At 36.7% G+C, this 21,564-nt stretch overlaps 1 protein-coding gene across 1 annotated transcript in view; it reads right to left on the reverse strand.

Moving 5' to 3' along the window:
- AFDN (afadin, adherens junction formation factor) overlaps positions 1-21,564 on the reverse strand; it is a gene marked incomplete at its 3' end in the record, with an annotated part of 130,818 nt that overhangs the window by 31,807 nt on the left and 77,447 nt on the right. The window contains exons 17-22 of the mRNA XM_082481149.1: positions 21,251-21,345; positions 17,864-18,129; positions 17,200-17,343; positions 14,276-14,474; positions 12,313-12,416; positions 9,523-9,609 (exon numbers count right to left, since the gene is read on the reverse strand). Coding sequence (XP_082337275.1) covers positions 9,523-9,609; positions 12,313-12,416; positions 14,276-14,474; positions 17,200-17,343; positions 17,864-18,129; positions 21,251-21,345 — 895 coding nt within the window. The remainder of the gene's footprint in view (positions 1-9,522; positions 9,610-12,312; positions 12,417-14,275; positions 14,475-17,199; positions 17,344-17,863; positions 18,130-21,250; positions 21,346-21,564) is intronic.

Raw genomic sequence — 21,564 nt, forward strand, 5'->3', positions numbered from 1 at the left:
TAAATACACCAATATTTAAATGGTTTCAAGCTTCACATAAACAGTAATATGAAAAAGTAGTCCTGAAGTGAAGGTATCTTCACTCTCCAATTATAGTTTGACTGAATCCACAAGAAGCGTCATACAGTTATCAACCTTTTCAAACTAATATTCCAATTGAAGTGGCTTCAGATACCAACACTACACATCAAAACACTCCAATGGCTCACATAAGCCATTTGAAATTTTTTAAAAATAGATAATTTTCAAGACTGTCTTGGATTTTGCATAATTATGCAATCATTAACAAAGATTTCATTTTAGTAATGTACATATCACATAGATGCGCATGTATATACATATACAAATATACCTTGCTGAAATATTAGGATAACATTTCAAAGATGACACTGTTTCTCCAAGTTGGTCTTTTTTGTTAAGCTTCTGTTGTATTTTATAAAAATGAAAGATTTTAAAAACAGAATTAATCCCTGCAACTGAAATGTCTTTAAGAAAAATAGGACAGAAATGTAGCTATCAAGCCTGATACCAGCTATCAGGACTGAAATCTTTTATCTTCCCACGCCCAGGCTAACTCCCTGATTCCAGACTCTTACGTTTACATAGACAATCTCCGTAAGTTTTTATAAACAACCTTAAAGGCAAGTTTATGCAACAGAATCAAGTCTCAGTCTGACCTCCCTGGAAAGTAATTAGTCTAGAAGCATTTAAATAACCCAAGCTTGTAAGCATTTTAAAGCATACCAGTTCGCTAAACTATGCAACCAGTTTACAAATGTACTCTCCAGGAGGCAAAAGCAAAGGTTTCTGATCACCCAAACACTCACATTGCCTACAGCTGCATGCATTTTGTAGGTTGTATCTGGATGAGTGCATATTTATCCACTTTATGCACCCGACATACTACATTTACAACTCATTGAAATATTTGCTGGCAGCCCAGAGGTATGAGAAAGACCAATTTTGTAGCTACTGGTCCCACCTCTAGTCAGGGCAAACTTTTCTGAAGATGAGAAAAACCCCACGTTGTCAGGGGAGGCGAATGCCTCTGCTGCCTGAAGACCAATGTAGGGACTTCAGAAATCTCTCATCATGCGACAAAATACTCCTCATCATGCCCTATATAATTTCCAAATATAAATGAGGTGAACGAGCCTACTGTATGTAAAACTGGTCTGTTAGTTGTGGCTACAGCTGCTCTGAGTCACGTCGTACCCTGACTTAAAAAGAATTTTAAAACTGACCCATGCTCCACATATATAAGTTTCTGCTTTCCCCTCTCAAATTATCCTCCGTGGTGGGGGGAAAAAACCAAACATTTTTGGAGTTGGACAAACTACAGTCAGAAGTGGGCAAAACATTTCCAATTACACAAAACAGGCAGTGGAGATGCAAACTTTGGTGACAGTCAACATCATTCACAGGCAAAGAAACATCAAGCATTTAACATCTATGAACAATTCCATTGTAACTTTAAGTTGCACTGGGTGGGAAAATAGATGAAAAATAAGTCATACTATTGACAGAAAAACAAGCTAGACTGCAAGCAGTACAATATCACAGGACTCCAAACCATCTGACAACCTAGAAAATTTACATGCAGTGTATCCAGCAGCTATATTTACACATAGCCTCAAAAGACGTAAAGAGAAAAGACTGGAGAGTTTTGTTCTTCTCTTCAATGGAGTAAGGGTTACCTGTTACTTTTTCATAAAAGAATGCTTGCCATCAAGATTGCCTTGCACACAAAGCAAGGAAGTGAATAAACCCTCTATCATCCCAAAGTGTGCTTCTCCCAAGGAGATGAAAGACCAAAGAACCCAGGATGTTCAGTAACGGACTTCCAGAAATGGCATTAAGAAAATATGCAATACTGTAGGCTTTTGCATATGTAGTCCTTTTTTTTTTTTTTAATAAAAAACAAATTATGGTATTCAGTAACCTTAATAAGGCAATTAGATAAATATGGAAAGCAGGCATGCTGACTTCTGTGCTAGACAGAAGTATATCAGTTTGTAACACGTGATTTCTCTCACGCTCTGGAAATCGAGTGCTTCTAAAAAGATACCTTTGATGAAAACCAAAGCAACTAAAGGAACTAGCTAAAGGAACTGGCCTAAAGTCTCATTGTGAGATTGGAATCAAGTATGCAACAGTTCCTACCTAATTGTGCTCTCATGAAACGGTAAAAATGGTAAGTAAAGGGAAAATGATTCATATACAACATTTGTAAGCAACTAAGCAAGTTTTATTAATTAGTCTTTCTTAACCTTTCTGAAAAAGAAGCCTCTTTTATTCTTATAAATGCCGCAACTTAAGATTCATATAATAGTCTACAAATGCATAAAAGCACTCCTAATTTTTAACAAAAGAAGTTAAATGCATGAGCCTGTTTGATTTAATTTCTCTTTTGTTTCAAAGGAAGAAAAATATTTCATTGAGTTCAAGGAAAATATATTGCTTGAGCTCTGTTTCCCCAAACAAGGGTTAACTTCTTAATGTACGTTTGCTATAAATATCCTACGAGCAGTGACACACTAAGGACTATTCAGTTACGTACCAATCTACAAACTATATTGCACATTCTGTGATGCTCTTCCCTGTTAAGGCAACTCTGAATTAATGTCTCAGCTTAATTAGGTCTGTGGATAGGACTTTACAGGCAAGACATACCAGCCAATCTATTTTGGAAAAAAAACACCCTCTATCTCTGCATTTTTTCAAAGAAATGGCTCTTGGCTCTATAGCTAAGGACAAATCACAACCAAAAAAACCTACAGCATAATCTTCCACATAATTCTGCTCTGCAGTTTCAGATGGATACAACTTAATCCAGTATTGGTGCGTACACTATCATGTACTATTAAGCACCTAAATTTCTACTCCAATTCAGAATATTATTCATAAAGGGAAAAGTCTACACAGAATTTGTTAACTTCTGAAAGTCTTTTTAATTAATAGGAGTAAAAAATTTAAAGTTGAAAGGCTGTATTAACATGTATCTTAACAGAATTTTTGAAGTTATTTGAATGAAGTCTGGTAGAGGAATTCTAGCTAAAACATACGTGCACTATAACTTTTGCAGACTTGCTAGCAAGTGCCTGCATACAGAAGGTATTAGTGCAAGGAGGAACTGGCACATGAATTTTAAAACCCGCTTTGATCTGGAAGGCATTAAATACAAATGTCTGGGTGACCCATTTGCAGTATCAATCTAAATACAAGCGAATAAAAAAGACAAACACATTCTACTTGAGCAGAGTTGCAGTCTCACAGCTAGTGAGAAGAAAAATCATGCTGTGCTGGCTTAAACTTTAGTTTTTACACAGTGCATGAAAGCAATAGCAGAATTTTATAGAACATCTACAAGGTACCAAAATTTAACCAAAAACCCTGCTGGAAGTTATGAATCAACAAGAAACAGGCAAATTCCTAACACATCGCTACTTATTTGTTCACGGTGAAGACTAAACTGGCAACTTACATACTATTTTGTTCCCGTGAGACTGAGAAATCTGTGCTGGAAATGACAATTAAATATTATATTTTTACTTAAACTTCCTCCTAAGAAGCCTGTTAAGGCAACATCAGTGAATGTGAATTAGGATCAAACATTAAAAAAAAAACAAAACCAAAACAACTTCTAAATCTTCTTACTCAAACTTTTCAATTTATTCATGCTGGGAGGAAAGGGCAAAAATTTTCCTTAAATACTTAAAAAGCACAGACACAAGATGATTTCAGATACTGAGGTATCAGAAATCCTAAAATATCTTAAGACCTGGAACACAAGTAAAGAGCTAACAAACAGTTTAAAAAAATAATCACATCAACTATCTAGATTTGCAAATGCAGAGTAGAGAGAATCAAATTTATATATTATGTTACTACTACTATTAACTATAAATCTAATTTTCTTTTTTGGGGGTGGGGAATTAAGATTTTTAAATGAATGTTTAAACCTGTTCCCTCTACACAGATCACCTAAAAGATATTTGTACAAATACCTTTCCAAAAAATTTCACATCAAAATTGATATTCCTGGTAATCTCAAACCCTCTATAAATCTAACATCTTAAACTGACTGATAAATATAAAATGACGAGCAACAGTTTAGAAAATAAAGCAACTTAGAATGATTTAATTAAATCTGAAGAACAAACAAGGTCACCAAATAATACAAATTATTTATGGTTAAGATGCCACACACTCGTTTTTAGAAAAAGTAAGCTTCTTCCTCAGAATATTTATTGATGAACTGTCACACGCAGTGTTTGAAATGCTTCTGTTAAAAAAGAAACACCTTATCACCATCTCATCCTATTTTAGCAAGTGCTATGAAAATATTTAATCAGACCATCTGTTAAAAAACCCTAGAAAATACAGTCTGATTTATATGCAAGCAGTGGCATATACATATGTACTTTAAGATGCTTGTACATATTTTGAAGTAACTTTTTCTGTTATACTAATAGAAGATGACTGAGACAGTAGAAGTGTGCCACACTTTAAAGAACTAAATCATAGCATACTAATGAATACAACCAGCACGCAAAGATTACTCAATAAAAGCTGCTCTATCATTCTTGCAGAACACTGGAATCCTTTCCTTTGTGCAGTAGCAATCTAAACAGAATTTAAATGCCGCTACTCTGTGAATGTATTGAACATAAGATATCCTAACTGCAACATATTTGCATGTTCTGGTCTTTTCAGAAGGTGTCTACGGAGTATTAAAAATCTTCTATATACTGTTTAGGATGTCAACTTTATTTATTCCACTGTGACTTTGTAAAGGGAAAACAGACTTTTAGAAGAACCTGGATTAAAGCCAACTAGTATGACAAGTAAACAAATCACAGGTCATGCTATTCATGCTCTGCCACAGTAAAACAGCGGTTACCGCACCTGAAACTTTCAATATTAATAGTCACTTCCACAAATTTAAGAAGTGCATATGAAGAACAAGCTAAAAATTAGTTTTTTCTTTCTAGATTTTAGAAAGTTAGCTACTAACATCTGACTATATTTAACTGCATGCTGTATTACATCGCTGCTACATGAACAAATAACTACTGGCAGGTTTAAACAAGCAAGAGAGCAGGAAAAAGTACAGGGATAGCGTTTAAAACTTCAGAGAAAAACAGTCCCAACAGAAACCTGAACAGACTTACCATGGATTCTGTTCTTCCAACAACAGAAAACCACATTTTGATCTCCGGGACTACAGATCCTTGAAAGAAAAAAAACAATTCTCCACTTCTCTTCCAGCCCTCAACAGCAACCACCGCTCTAGTCTGCTGGATTTTCCAAGATACCCATCGAGATAACTCGGAGCTGGATGCGATGACACAGCGTAGCGTTTATCAACACCAGCTATAACCAATACAATATTCAGGCTCTTACGTAATCAGTTATGCTCTTCTGACTTCCATTTATTTTAGAGGCTTTATTAAACTGAAAACTGCTAGAAAAAACAAAAAGGGAGCCCTTTTGTACAAAAGACAAAACCCCTCCAAATTAAACAGGAAGTAATGTGCTGGCCCACAGATGGCTAAGAAGTCACATGCGAAAGCCCCCAAAAAGCGATATATTTTTAAAGTAAACTGCATGCACACGCTGCTTCCAAATCATCTGGATTTCATAAAAGCTTAACCGCAATGTGGTTGGGAGTCAGGCAGCTTTTAACATCAAAACATCTTTCAGGGTTAGAGCAACCAAATTCTGCACATAACCTCAAAAAGCAATCCTGTTCCTGATGCCCGACCACTCCTACCAACTACATTTCCATACACCTATTACAAAAGCTACTGCTAATAAAGCTACAGGAGTATTACCGTAAGAAAACGTGCAACACCTACAAAAGGGAAGAACAACAAGTTACCTTTTTGGATCACATCTGAAGCTATACAATTTAACTTCCAATAAAAAGCTGTTTAAAGTATTCAGTTTAAGAAATGCTGTTAGTTATTTTACCAATTTAAAAAAAACAAAACAAAACCTGAACACACACAACGCTGTTTACAGTCCTCTGGCAGCTAATGGTTGTTTCATAACTGAACTTGTTTTCTCTGGTACGTTTGCACATAGTGTACATGCTTACTACATGGTTGCTCAAAGGGGCTGTCCTGCCTCAGAAAACACCCTTACAGCAAAGTGAGGGGAAGTAGGTGATGCGCAGCATTTCTGCTCGCTCCGGCACTCGTCAGGCCTGTAAAATTTCTATTTCACAGCAACTCATATTTTATTTAATTTGAAATAATGCACTTAAACATTTTACCTGTCATCAGGTGGAAAGAAGATCAAACACAGGGTTCACTAGGGACCTAACACTTTCATATGCTCCTTGACTCACCTCCTTTGGTTTGGTTTTGTTTTTACATTAATGTCAGTATGTTTGCAATCACCTAATAACACAAACTGAATCCATCTATTGTAAGAATAGGCAGGTGCACAGCATTTCAATGCAAGTTGCATCACTTCTCTGCTTGCATAATCTTAGCTTCAACTCCAATCATTTTTTTTGAACGTAGGAGAGAAGCTGTGACAACCACTTGGTAATTAAGAACATTTGGTAAGGTATAGTATCTAATTTCCCCATTAAAAACTCTGAACTGGCACAGACTTCATTTATCTATAAAACCCTGCAAACTAATAAAAACTCAAAGAATTATCAAATGATAAATTTGTTAGCTATTTCGTCAGAGATGAGCACAGATTTCTAGGAAAGTGTAGACTTTTTGCAATGGGCAGAAGGAAGAAAAGTAGTCAGTAGGAATTATTTTTCTTCACTGTCTCTGAGAATCGGCCCATTACATCCATCTCTGGAGTATCACCAACCTACATTTTAAGCAGCTTCATCCAAAGCCAGTGACAAGTACAAGGAGCCCATTAAGACTTAACAAGAAAGGCAGTTCAGCACTGACACGCGAAGGCATTCTCACAGCATGTTACTGAGAGCAACTATTTTGTCACATCACAGGAAAAAACCAACTGTTTTCCTAAGTGACACTGAATAGTTTCAGGGTTGTCTTTCAATGGTTGGAGCAGGGCCACCTGTTGACCAGCCACTGCATTTTCTTTTATTACAGCACTTTTGAAGCACTCTAGAGACCAATAGTTCAATAAATGTAATTGGGTCATGGGATCCTGTGCACAGCAGCAGTAACCGTCTATTTCTGAAACTGCATATGAGCTTTCATTTCTTCAACTGTAAGGTACTTTCATTTGAACGTTTGACAGCCAACCTTTTATTATAATAATATAGTATATTATAAAATAGTATATACTATTACTCCCTCTCACTTCAGGTATTATATTCAGGTAATGTTTAGAAAATTTTAACAAACAGTCTGCTGGACTTCTTCCTCCATTTTCCTCAGCCAAAGGAAAAAAAAAAAAAAAAAAAGAGAATTTTAATTTTTATGCTGGTGAAAGATACATGACTTGAGACACACCCGAAAAATTATTAGTAAAAGTCAACAAGATAGGAATAGAAAGAAAAAATCCAACCACTATTGCTAGCTTCTCAGTCACACTCAATTCTCTAATCTGTTCTGCTCTGGCTAGACTGAGAAAATTAGCGCGTGTGTATTCTTCCTTACTGTGTTGTTTTTATGAAGCCTATTATGGGATAAACATGCTATTAATTACTTACAATAAGCAACTTTGCACCCTTTCAAATACCTCCTTGAAAATAATCCTATTTAACTACTACAGCAAGTTGTTTCAACACTTAATGAGAGACGATTATTTCTATCCAATGAACATTCCGCTGACTTTAAATTAAGAAAAAGTTTCTATTCTACTTACACTGAAACTAAAAGAAAAATATGCTTTTTGCTTCTATTGGATTTATATTTAAGACATAATTGTTTTAAAATCAGAATTGCAATATTGCAGCAGGCATGCAGCCGAAGATGAAATGCAATCACTGCCTGAACCAGCGAGTGCTTCTACAACTGTGCTGAGATGAAGACTGCTGCTTCCATCATTGATCATGTTAAAGAAATCATGAAATTGGGTAAATACCTTATAAAAATTTTTCAAATCAAGCTTACACACTGACCAGTAACACTGTCACATACTGCTAATGGAAGTTAAAAGTGTCAGCTATTAAAACAACATATAGATGCCAGCCAGCTCCCGTGAAAAGGGAAAGTTTTCCCCCATTATATCCTGCTTCTCTCTACATGAGAAATCAGATTTCACAGTTTAAAGTGAAAAAAAAAAAACCCACATAATTTCCATTGCACATTTTCTAACATTCAACAGAAATGCAGGTGGCAGTCAGAAGTCTGATACATATTTAATCTGGCGTATCTCAAGATCTATTATTTGCTTCTCAAATTATTAACCCACTCCACCAAAATAAGAGCAGAGTATTGAGTTACATTTTTCAGATCCTGAATAGTTTCCTCAATAACTGCTGATAGTTAGCAACATACACCTGACACCTGGTATTCCTCTACAGATGTCAGAAATAAATCTTAAAAGCTGATACCATGCAAGATTACTGTTTCAAGAACAGACTATGAAATAAGCAAAGTTGTAGGAAAATAAAAACAGTGCTGTTTAGAAGCAATTAACTATGTAAGATAACTTAAAAGCAGTAAAACAATCGTGTTTTCAGCCCATGCACTATGTGCCAAGGAGAACTACAGCATTCTGAAGTTTCACGTGCTACACAGTGAAGAGACATTAGGAAAGACCTGTTTTATCTGTTGTATACCACATAATTACAACACCGGCTTTTAGATATCACCATTGCATAATTGATAAAGATTATGTCTGCTGTGTGATCCAGTTAAAAAAAGCAAACCCAACCAACTAGTGGAGTCCTCCATCTGGTGGCTGGACTTGTATGTGCATTCTATACCTTATTGTCTAGTGCTACTAAGAGCAGCATACACCCACAATTTCAGCGAGTCAGGGCAAGAGGTATACTCTCCTTCACCAAACTACTTAATAAGCTGTAGCCCTCTACTATAAAGAAGCAAAACTGAAGTCATGCATTCACCTGTACACTGTACAAAAGATAAAGTGTTGTCTTCATAGCAGAAAGTATACAAACTTTAATGTCTATATTTGAATTACTGTATTTATTCATCAAATTAAAAAACCCCAAACATTTAATTCTTTATATTTACTGCTTTTCTTTCCTACGTACGTCTTCTACTTTTCAGCAGAAGTGCTAAATAAGCCTGTTTATTAATTCCATTTAATAACACTGCCAATTTTTGGCTCTGAAAAATGAATAAGCCTGTAGTAGAGGTTTAAACTTAAATGTCACAATAACTACATCCACATTAGGTTTCCTCTTGTATTGGTCACATCTGTGTATTTTACAGAAACATTCCCCAGCTAGAATAGAAGTATGATCAACATGATGTGCACAACAAACTTAAGGGAAATAGATTTTTCCATTAACATTTTCCACAGTTTCCACATTTTCCAATTGAGACAAAAAAAAAAAAAAAGAAGATTTTTTTCAATAGCACTTACACAAACTGACTTCCATACCTTGGCAGCAACAATGCTCAGGCCCATTCCATTTTGTTTTTTCAGTGTTACAGTGATAATTTCAGGTTCTTTCCTCAAAGGTTGAGCCTATCAAACAGCAAATGGGAAAGAAGAAAAAAAGACAAGGAGTTCACATTCACTGCCGGGCTAGGAAAATTACTGTGCAAAATAGTTCATCTACAATCAAAACTAAGTTGTTAGTAGACCAGAAGATCCCACACCCTAAATAATATGTTCGGTACTCCATTTTATAGGTAGAATCTCTAACATTTGATTAATACATATTCACATTATCAAGTACTACACCTTTGCTATGAACACTGCTGAAGCTTTGAAGTCTACCCATTGTTTCTCCTCCTTTAATTCAGTAAAGAGATTATTAATGATTCACAATTTTAAATGTAACAGGTCTACAGAACTGTAATAACTTTTAATGACAACTGAAGTTCAGACTCAGCAGGCCCCTATTAGAAAGCTGAGGGTGATCTAAACAGAGCTCAGTTTTTAGTGCTGCATCTAGAAGATAATAATTGTGCAAAGTTATTAAGAGGCCAATTAATTTCAAAGGCAGAGTTAAAGCCTTGAAAGAAAGTTCCAAAAATTTTCACTCCTGAAAACTCTAGAACTCAAAACCAGCCTGAGCACCGAAACATGTTCAGTAGTTTTTTATGTCTTTGCAACATTGTCAGTTCCCTCTACTCAAAAAGTTACTTAAAACCTGGTAACTGCAAGTTCCATAAGACCCATGACAAAGTAAATATATAAGCAAAGGAAATGAATTCAAAAAAATATTAACACTTTTTGATTAAGTTCAAGTATTAGAAGAGCAAGTAGTTTTTAAGCTAGGAGTATTCTAGCACTTCTGTGCCAAGGATGGCAGAAGAACAGAATCTGTTCCTACTTTATTTAGGATTTTTTCCATTACTTGAAATAGAAACATTATTAAACTAATTCAACAAAAAACATACACACTGGAAGGTAAGCCACTAGTTTGCCATTAGTCTATACTGAATTTCTCTCAGTCTGAGTATAAAAGAAATTCTTCAGTGAAAATTTGAGGAGACTGCCTAGCCTGGGCAATTCCCCAGACTACCAATAGAAGCAGAACTGTGAGACTAGTTTTGGCTTGGGGAAATTAAAAAAAAACAAACAACCCAACACCAACAAAAAAACCCCAAACCCCACCTCACAGATATAAAATGGAACATTTACCTAGTATTTAGATTATGTAGACATGTTGCACCAAGAGGTGATTTGTGAACCAGTACTGCTCAGACACCAAGAATAAAGACAGAACTCTGAAGCTTAGCACATTCAATTAATATACACACACCAGAGAGAAGAATTATTAGATCAGGTTATTTGAACAGTCTTACATGGTATTAATTTCCATGGATCAATGATATAGTAGCATCCACTCATCCTTTATCAAGCCTTTTTGAGGAAGACTGGCCAGAACTCTACTTTAGCTTGTTCTTAGAATGAGGAACAGCAAGTACCTTCAGATGGTTTCTGTTTCCACTAGCTCTAAAAAATGCATTTCTTTAGAGCAACAAAGGGAGGAGGAAGAGCACGGTGTCTCAAGAATGTGTCTGCTGTATTTTGTTTAAATGCCCATTTACCAAGATACCAAGCCTGCAGAGCGTGGCTTATCAGTTCAAGACTGGGCTCTGCTACATCAGTCATACAGATTTAGGAGATGCTCTCTTCTGTAAAGTTAACACAAATTTCTTCACAGAAAAGGTTATCAAACGTTGGAACAGGCTGCCCAGGGCCGTGGTGGAATCACCATCCTTGGAGGTATTTAAAAGACGGGTGGACATGGTGCTTAGGGACATGGTTTAGTGGTGGTTTCGGCAGTATTAGGTTGATGGTTGGACTCGATCCCAAAGGTCTCTTCCAACCTAGATGATTCTAGGATTCTAAATATGTTCTTTAGGCCACTCCAGCAAGACTGCATGATGTCATCTAACAAATGCTGGGTTCTGAACAGAGTAAATGAAGCTTTCAGGTCACTCTGAACAATAGGCAAGTATTTTTCACAGAAGGCCTTAGAAACATAATTCTAGTTTCATGTTGGTCTTCCTGATTTCGTTGAAATACTAATTATAAATATGAAGCTATTTCTGTTTAGTTGCTCTAAAAATCATTTCACATAAAGCCACCATCTTTCCAAAACCAAGTTGCTCTGCAACTTTGATATTCTTGGTTATCACATACTCAAAAAAAAACCAAAAACCCAAACCCAACCAACTAAACAAAAACACACCACAAAAAACCCCAAACAACCTACAACAGAAAAAAGCCACCTCACACTCAAGTGAAACCCCCCATAAGTATCATGAAACAGAAAACTAAGTAATTTTTCCTGAACACCTGGCAGAAAAAAAAAAGTACCAGATTACAACTTAATAATAAATGCTTAGTTGGTGACTGCCAGTTTATAAATAAAAGCAGCCTGTAGCTCCATTCACTTTACAAGTTATTTACAGATGTGTGTCCATATATATTTTTGCTGTGTTTAAAAGGAATTTTTTCACTGTTTACCACCAGTGTGGGGGAACACAACAGACAAAGTTTGCTTACATGAGAATTAGATCATGCCACAGCCTAGAAAACACTGATTTACAAAAATCTGCAAATGGTTCCTTAAATTCACTGAATCACTGATGAACTACACATTTAATGATGAAGTCTGTTCTTCCTAATAAGGATTAAAAGCCATCACATTAACCACAACGGCTTGCCAAGGTATCCATTTTGGCAATTATTCACTGAATCAATACTTACTAGCTCAGCATTCTCATGTGAGAGGTGGCTTTCATAGTCTGCACCTTCAAAGTGTATTGTCCACATGCCTGGTGACCGTGGATGAGGCGTTAGCCTACAAAAACCTAAAAGAGAAAGTAACATCAACCTACTCATGGTATTTTTCTGAACAGATTAATTAAAATCAAATAGCAAAGGAAATGACAAATAGCAGTATTTATATTTTTGTATTCATTAGAATGTTGAATCCTGCATCTTAGATGCCATTATGTGCTTCATTGCAATTTTTATGGCATCTACAAAATCCTAAAGTTATATAGCAGCTGCTTCTGAGAAACATATGTATTTAAAAACACTACAACCTCATAGAAAACTCTTAGGTAGCAAAACATTGTTTGTACCAACCAGACTCAAAAAAGACACAAAACACCAAGTCATCTTTTAGAATACAAACCACCAGAACTCTGAGTAGGAGAGCACCACAGAAATTTTCTGCTTTGGAGAGAGTCTAGCTAACCAGTCTCAGAATAGATTTGGCAGAGGTGAAGCTTGACCTGGAGACTCCTTACTTTTTTTAATGCAACTATGCAAGTGGAGTTGTTGTTTGATTTTTTTGTTGTTAACTGAGAAATTCCTAGAATTTTGAAAAAAGGAGCTAGAGCAGCTGAGTGGTATCCAACATTGTCTCCTAAATCACAGATAGTTAGAATCCACATCACAGTCAAATTACAAATCATTCCATCCAAATAGATGAGATTCTCCTCCTCACAAAGACCATCTTTCAGCAATTCAGTTTACACTAATTTACCGCAAACCAATTCCTTGAATAATTTAAGGGATACCTAAAAAGTAAAATGTATGTGTTAAAGAGGCCTTGCTTGTAATAACTATATAGACATTTGTATGGCAAATGAATTATAATTACTAATTAAAGACTTCATTCTACTAGTCATAGAATCATAGAATGGTTTAGGTTGGAAGGGACCTTGAAGATCATCAAGTTCCAACCCCCCTGCCATAGGCAGGGACACCTCCCACTAGACCAGGTTGCCCAAGGCCATGTCCAGCCTGGCCTTGAACACCTCTGGGGATGGGGGCCTCAACAACCTCTCTCTCAAAACTACATCCGCTGTAACTCAATGTACTTTGAAAACAGTCAGTTTCCTACTATTTTCTGTTTTAAAGGCAAGAATATGGCTTTTCTATAAACTAAGTTGGAACCAACATTTGCAAAACTTCACTGTAGGATAGAGTAAGCCTGCTTTGTTGATAGACTCCTTTGCTGTCCTACCTAACATAATATTCCTGTGGAACTTTAAACTGCTTTTTAAGGAGAATATTAAGGAATTATGTAACAAAAATGCTTCTAATAAAATTAAGTAGCACAAGATAAGGACCCCCGATTTACTTTCTCAAGTTTAGGTCACTTTTGTCCAACCACAAGAGCTCTCTACTTGTCATCTGATATTTTGTTGGGACTACAAAAGCCCGAACCATACACTCTTACATTGACGAATATCAGAAGAACTATTTTAAGCTCGTGGGTTTTTATTGTTATATGGAAGCAGCTGGTGAGTAAAAAAACCCCAAACTTAACTATTTAATTCACATTAGCTTTAAAAGTAAGTTGACTGTGAAATTGAAGTATTACAAAGTTTACATTTATGTAGTTTTTTGCTGCTTAAGCACCAAAATCCAAAAAAGCTCCAGAGCAAATACAAAACAGAATTTCAATAGGTACTCAGCACTCATTATTTAGAACCTGCAAAGTCAATGAAAGGGACAGGGAGAAAGGGTAAAGATTAAAAAATCCTGCATACTTTTTATGGGTTGCAAAAGTAAACACTTGAAGAACACAGTATAAAAAGATTGAAACATATACGAAGACAAAGAAAGTTGGTTACATTTAACTAAAATATATTTTGCATTCTGAGGTCACTACACCAAAAATAGAAGATCATTGTAGAACAACTGAAGAACTAACCTCTCTGACAGAGTGGATCTAAAAATTCTTGTAAGCCACTTGGAACATTTCTGACAACATCGCAGGAATAGCCATCTTCTGGTAAAAGAAAAGGTAGCTGTAAGTCAGGATCCTCTTCCAGTTGGACTTCTCGGCCATCGCTGCGAGCAAGTTCATCAGCCGTATTTTCTGCAACAGTTACTACATTCTCTATCAATTCCTGGACAGAAGGCAGAAAGACATTGTTACTTTAAAGGGATAGTTTTCATTAAGCAAAAAACAACAATTAGAAAATATTAAGAGTACAAGAAAAAGGAATTTGTAAAAGAAATTATCAGATATAAAACTTCCTTGGGTCCACCACGTACGGTCAGTATACTGCATTGCTTTATTTGATTAAATCCCATATATTCTCTAACTACATAATCTAACAGAAGCATTTATTTTTACCTCAATATTTTCAAAACTTGTGGTGCATGTTTTTACTTGATATGAAAGCTGCATTTAAAAATATACAGCAGAAAATATGCATGTACAGAGGTGCAATCACAGGCAGGTTTAAAACGTTGACACTTTGTTGAGTATATATATACACACTTCTGTAAGACTAAATATATAGAAAGGAAACAGACAGCTTGTGTAAACCAGGATTTTCAGCTCCATCAGGACACGTATACCCACAGAGGACCAATGGCATATACAGTTCCCTAGTTTGGAAGTTTTATAGAACTAATTTAATTCTACATTTCCTGGGAGGTCACTATAATGTGAAGGATCCCTTAAGGTAGGTATCTATTTTTTAAGTAACACTGTAGAAGCACACAACACAAAAGCAGGATCACTCAAGGTGCGGCAGGGAACTTTAAAGTTTTACATTTGGTGCACAACTGTTCCGCTTAGTATCACAAAAAGCTCTATGAAACCAATGCACTTTTCACAGCGTAGCTACTGTGGTTGCGTGTAGTACACAGTAGTTTTCCTTCCATATTTTAGAGAGATCTATAAGATTTCAGTAGGGTATCTGTTACTAGATGGTATGAACTGAGGAAAATGAATTCAGAAGTTCACAAAAATCAAATTCCTAACAACTTTGCAAAAACTAAAGGTCCAAGCAGCATTTTGTGTTTCTACATTCTTCTATTTAACCCAAATTACTAAAAAGAGCGCATAATGAAAAGGCTCGTCTCTCCCTCCTCAAGCAGTTCCTCCATTTTTTTGTTACCTTAAACACCTTAGGCTGGCCTAAGTTTTAGCATGAAAGCATTCAGTTAAGTGAAATAAAAAAAAGGTTACAGGCAACTTTTTAAAATCATGTTAGTAATTCTCTGAGCGCTCAGTCTCTTCCAAGTTGCATGCTCTGCCTTAGGAACCAAGAAATCACCCCAGGTTTGACTTATCACTACATTTGAACAAGCAGGCAGCATCAACAGTGTCTTTACCTCTAGTTAACCAGCATTCTTACTGGAAGAGAACTCACCCCAGAGATGAATGATTTTGCTGGCATCAAGACAGAACTACTACAATTTATCTACCTGAAGCTGCTACAAATATTACATACAGATTCCTTTACTACAAGTATAGGAAAATTTGCTTTACCAAAGATTCAGATGTGATTTCCAGTCTTTTTCTACAGCTTCTACTTGCCTCCCAAAACCAGCTTAACAGTTTGGTCTTAATCTCACCCAGTTACACTAACATGAAACTCAGAATCTGTAATCAGATACAACAATTTTATTACTAGAGCACAATGTAGAACACAGTTGAGAGAAAACTATGTAAGTGTTCTCATCAGAATGTTCAGTTTCAGCAAATTTCCAGGGGGAAGTCAGATAAATAGTCTGTCTTTAGAAATGCTCTTCAAGAAGGGCCTTTTTACCACAAAAGGTGCTAATTTTTAAAAGCATCAAACATGTATAAGTAAATACATTTATCATAGAATCAAAGAACTATAAAAATAAACTGTGGAATTCCACCTGTGTGTAAACAGGAAATATAAGCTACGGTCTTCAGCAAAAGACTTCTGGTTTGGTAGCCAATGTATGAAAATATACGCAAGCTACAAGCCCTCCTTTGTATTAGTACCTTTGATTTAATAAAGAGATGTATCCAGAATTACTAAAAATAGACTTTGTAGACAACGCACTCAGTTATATAAATATTAGATTACCTTCACCTTTTAAGATTTTTGAGATCAGTCAACTATCCTATAATCAGGGTTTACCTTAAGAGTTTTCATCCACATATGATTACAATTCTGCAAGGAACACAAAACCTCTTTTGACTTCTACCAAAAAGATGTTTCCCATGGATAAAACTTAGAATAGTCAGTTATGTCTTAAATATCAAGCTAAAAAACAGTTCTGTAAACAACATATATACAACTCTCTACAGACACGTTCCATGTATCTGTTTGGCCAAAGGACAATCTGTCTGCTGCTTTTATGAAGGGATTCAAGATTCATGGATTTTTACAGCCCACGTGTGAAAAAGCTTAGTGTTCCTGCTTCTTTCATTTGATTTCTATAGTCAAAACTTAAATTTTTGTTCCTTGTGGTTATACATAGAACTAGCTTTTGGGAGTGCTCTGTGCACTTCTCCTCCACCACCTTACTGGGTTTCATCCACAAATGCTTTAAGGTGAAGTGACACATCTCTGAGTATGCTCAACACGCGTTGTCACCTTACACTCCAACTCAGTGCGAGAGAGATTTTGGTAATAACCTGCTCAAGTTGCAGTGAAGTACACCCACCGAAGTTGGTGGCCAGAAGCAGGCTGATACCACTGATACTTCTTCTTGTATGGAAAGCACATTGACCACTGACTCTTCAGGGAACAATTCCAAACCAATCAACACTAAGACAGCTATTTTCAGCCAGTGTTTTCACTTTAAGCCAATATTCGTCAGGTATGTTAAACAGCACAGTAAGTGATAGAAGAGACTTACCGTTGGGATGAGTGGTTCATCTGGAGCACAGTGATAATTCTGCAACAAAGCTTGTAGCTGCAGGGAATTCAGCTTAAAGCAAGTACTGTTAATATTTGGAACATCTGCATGTGAATATTTGTCCATGGTAAGCAATGTGGTTGCCTAGGAGAGGGGGGGAGGGGGGGAAAAAGTCATAGGAGACAAATCCAAACCAGAATAAAACCTTGAGCCTTGTTTCTCAGTTTTCTTTAGATGAGAGAGAGGAAGAGACAAAGCAAGAAGCCAGACTTGTTATAGAAGCAACATAAATATCCCCAAAACAACCACTAAATATTTCTCCTGTACCTACAAGATGAATTAATACTATACCTATCACAGATGAGGCATATCAATTTTTCAGCTAGTCGTCTTGTCTCTGTTCAGCACAGTTCTAGCTCAGTCTTATAAACAGAAATTGAACAGCTTGTTGGCTAAAATCACTAATTATTAATTTCACTTGTAACTTAAATATTAATGATGTTGCAAACATATTTTGTGTCTGTGCATGCTACCTCAATGATCCAGGACTGATTCACACAAACTACACTTGTCCACATCTGTTTCTCTAGGAACAGAGAATATACAAATACTCTCTTTGAATATACAATTATGTGAGAAGTGTTAATCAGAAATACACACTCACCTGCACTATCCTGCTCAGGTGGCAATCAGCAGCCAATTCTAAACCCTGTTTTTCTGCCCAGGCTTCAATATGACCCAACTGTTGACGAACGATAGCTCCCCAATAATGTGAACATAACCCTGAATCTGGGGCTGTAACTAATCTGTTAAAAAGCCACATGTTGATAAAATGAAAGAGCTGTGAGAAGAGCTGTATAGTCAGAGCCGCATTCACTCTACATCGTCGCAAGAGGGACATAGCTCCAGTCAACGTATGCAGCACATCATCTACAGAGATAAAACAAAAAGTAAATCACATTCACATACTGCAATGTACAACTGCTTTAGGCCATAAATAAAAATACAGAGACACCTAACCCAGGTTGGTGAATGCTTGGTGGAACCTACATGTATTTAAGTTATACAGACTTTCAGAAATAAATTTACTGTTTCATGGTTTTCAAGATAGAGCAACATTGAACTGAGAGCTGAAATATGTTTTTTAACTCCTGAAAGGAAAATAAATTCTTTGGGGAAAATATTTAGTATACAAGTATATCATTGGTCATAACTGACACTTAAATCACATCCTCACTTGTGTAAACTCATTTTTCTGTTATTTTTAATAATAAGCTAAAAACTTTATATTCTACCATTTCAAATACATATTGCAATTATTCCATAGCTCCTTGCAGTTAAATATCAAACTGAACTCAAAAATTTCAGCAAAAACTATTGGCATTGCATGACATACTTAAACTGCAGAACGCATCTCCTGGTTGCATATTAGTTTTTTAAAATACTACTCAAATTTCCTGTTGCCCACTAGTTCATTGCAATATTATGTAAGAAGCAATAGGGTCCTCCCGTTAGCTTCACCAAGAGCAAACACCCTTATATGTTTCCTGGTGGAATATATTAATGCAAGTAGAACATTTATGTCTAAGCCTTCTTTTAAGGCAATACTTTTATCTGAAACTTCTATTGAAGAAATCACCAAGTTAATTTCTTTAGCATTGAAACCCAGTATTGTGATTGAAAAAAAATTATCTGTATAAGACAGAAACCTATAAAGCAGCTCAAAAATAACTGAAATAATAAACATCGTCTGCCTTTATTCAAATGTCAGTTTGCTAATTTTTCAGGGCTTGTGTTCCAGAAAGTTCTCTCTTACAGTACAGGGCACTAAAATCAAAACAGTACATCTTTTCATTCTTCCTTCAACGTTCAACACAGGAACAAAGCAATTGCAGCAAGTTTAATACCCAAAAGACCAGGAAGTATATATGAATTTTGTATAAATACTCTTCATAGTTGAACAGAACAACTGTACTTAATAGCTCTGCAGATCATCTTTACTTCAATTATTCAGAACATCACTATCTTAACTCTTCCTAACCTTTTATCCCTGGTTAATCCCTTCAAACCTAAGTATTTTTTACATTTTCGATTTTCCTCTTTAGTCATCAAGCTACATAATGTAGGAAGCTCTCGCACTTTCCCCATGAAAAGCACAATGGGGGGTCCTATCTTACAACAAAGAGGCATTAGAAGTCTGAGCACAGTCACTGAGCCAGGATTACAAACACAGTGGGACAGCACACAAGTAGAACGCTCTCATGGACAGGAACAGCCCAGGAAGGCTGACATTGCTGCAAAGCACTATCATAAGAGAAGGCTGAGGGGAGACCTTATTAATGCTTACAAGTATCTAAAGGGTGGGTTGAAGGAGGATGGAGCCAGGCTCTTTTCAATGGTTCCCAGTGACAGGACGAGGGGCAATGGGCACAAGTTAGAACATAGGAAGTTCCATTCAAATACACGGAAAAACTTCTTTCCGGTGAGGGTGACAGAGCACTGGAACAGGCTGCCCAGGGAGGTGGTGGAGTCCTCTTCTCTGGAGATTTTCAAGACCCGCCTGGATGCAGTCCTGAGTAATGTGCTCTGGGCAATCCTGCTTTGGCAGGGGAGTTGGACTAGATGATCTCTAGAGGTCCCTTCCAACTCTGAAACTCTGTGATTCCGTGATATTTAAAGTATCATGGCGGGGATTCTTGGCAGGAATCGACAAGGCTGGTCAGCCTAACCCTAGTACCTGGGAGGTACTTTCTCAGATTCTCCCATAGCATTCTTATAGTGAAATTGTTAAGATAAGGACTGAATAAGCAGATGATAATGTAGTTAGAGAATTGGCTGGACCACTGGACTTGGTGGATTTGTGGATACAAAATCCAGCTGGCACTCAGCTATTAGTGGTTTCCCTCATGGACTCAGGCTGGGACTGACACCTTTTAATGATTTTATTAATGACCTGCGTGATTGGATGGAGTGCATTCTCAGCAAATTCAGAGATGATACTAAGCTGGGGGGAAATATTGATACACTGAAGGGCAGCAGTATTTTTCAGAAGGGCCTCAGTATGCTGGAGAAATGGACAGACAGCCATAACATGAAGTTTAAAGGCATCTGCCAAGTCCTGCATCTGGGAAGGAATAAGTCTATGCAACAGTGTAAGCTGGGTGCCATCTGGATAGAAAGCAGTCCTGCTGAAAATGATGTAGAGATCCTGGTAAACATCAAGTTGAATGCGATTAAGCAGCGTGTCCTTGCTTGAAAGGTAGCCAATTGCACACTAAGCTGTTAAGTCAGCAGCGGTGAAGCTAACAGAAGGGAGGGAAGCAATCCCTCCTATGCATTCAGCATCTGTGAGACTGCATCTGGAGCACAGTATCCAGTTTTAGACTCCCCAGCACAAGGAAGACACTGATTTAATGGAGCAAGTTCAGCAGAAAGCCACCAAGACGATTAGTGGCCTGGAGAAAAGGCCATAAGAGGGGGACAGAGAAGTGGATTTGGTTCATCCTGAGGAAAGAGAAGGCTAAGGGCACAGCTTATTGCTGTCTTCATCTACCTAACAGGAGGGTTCAGAACAAGATCCATCTCAAAGGTGCACAGTAATAGCTGAGAATAACAGACAAACCAACATAAAAATTGCAACATGGGAAATTCCAATTAGATATAGGAAAAAGTATTTTCACCATGAGGGTGGTCAAATGTTGAAACAGGTTACTCAGAGATGTTGTGGCATCTCCACCCCTCACTGGAGATTCAATACTCAACTTGGGCAATACTCTGAACAACCTCATCCAGTTGCACCTGCCTCAAGCAAGACACTGGATTAGATGACACCCAGTTCCCCTCCAAACTAAATTGTTCCATGATTTTTAAACCCATTATAGATCATTTGAATGTCACTATTGTCCTTTCTTATCATCCATACAAAATTGATCCAAACAATTCTCAGGTGTTCGGGCAACTTGTAAATGCCATAGCACCTTTAAGAAAAATTCTGTTTATTGCTAATTAATTGTATGGTTTAGAAGACAAAAGAAAAGATCAAGTAGTCTACCTATTTTAGGCCTCTGAGGATTATTTTCCTCTGGATCATCAAGGAACGCTGGCATGTAGTTATTAAGCTCTGATTGTAGACAATGAACCAGGTACCTGGAAGGGAGGGGGAAAACAAAGAAATTTTAAAATCCTGTATATGTTCCTTATGAATGCTTTTAAAGAAGAGAGATCTATCAAATTGCAAGATTCCTGAAATTGCAGTGTTACGTATGTGACTATAGGGAACCAAATGATTTAAAAGGTCAGAGACACCAGTTCTCCCATACCTTTCCTAGAAATGCTGGGAAAAGAATTAGGTTGTCAGGGAACAAA

The sequence above is a fragment of the Vanellus vanellus genome (assembly GCF_965231255.1).
Source record: "Vanellus vanellus genome assembly, chromosome: 3".
Taxonomy (NCBI): domain Eukaryota; kingdom Metazoa; phylum Chordata; class Aves; order Charadriiformes; family Charadriidae; genus Vanellus; species Vanellus vanellus.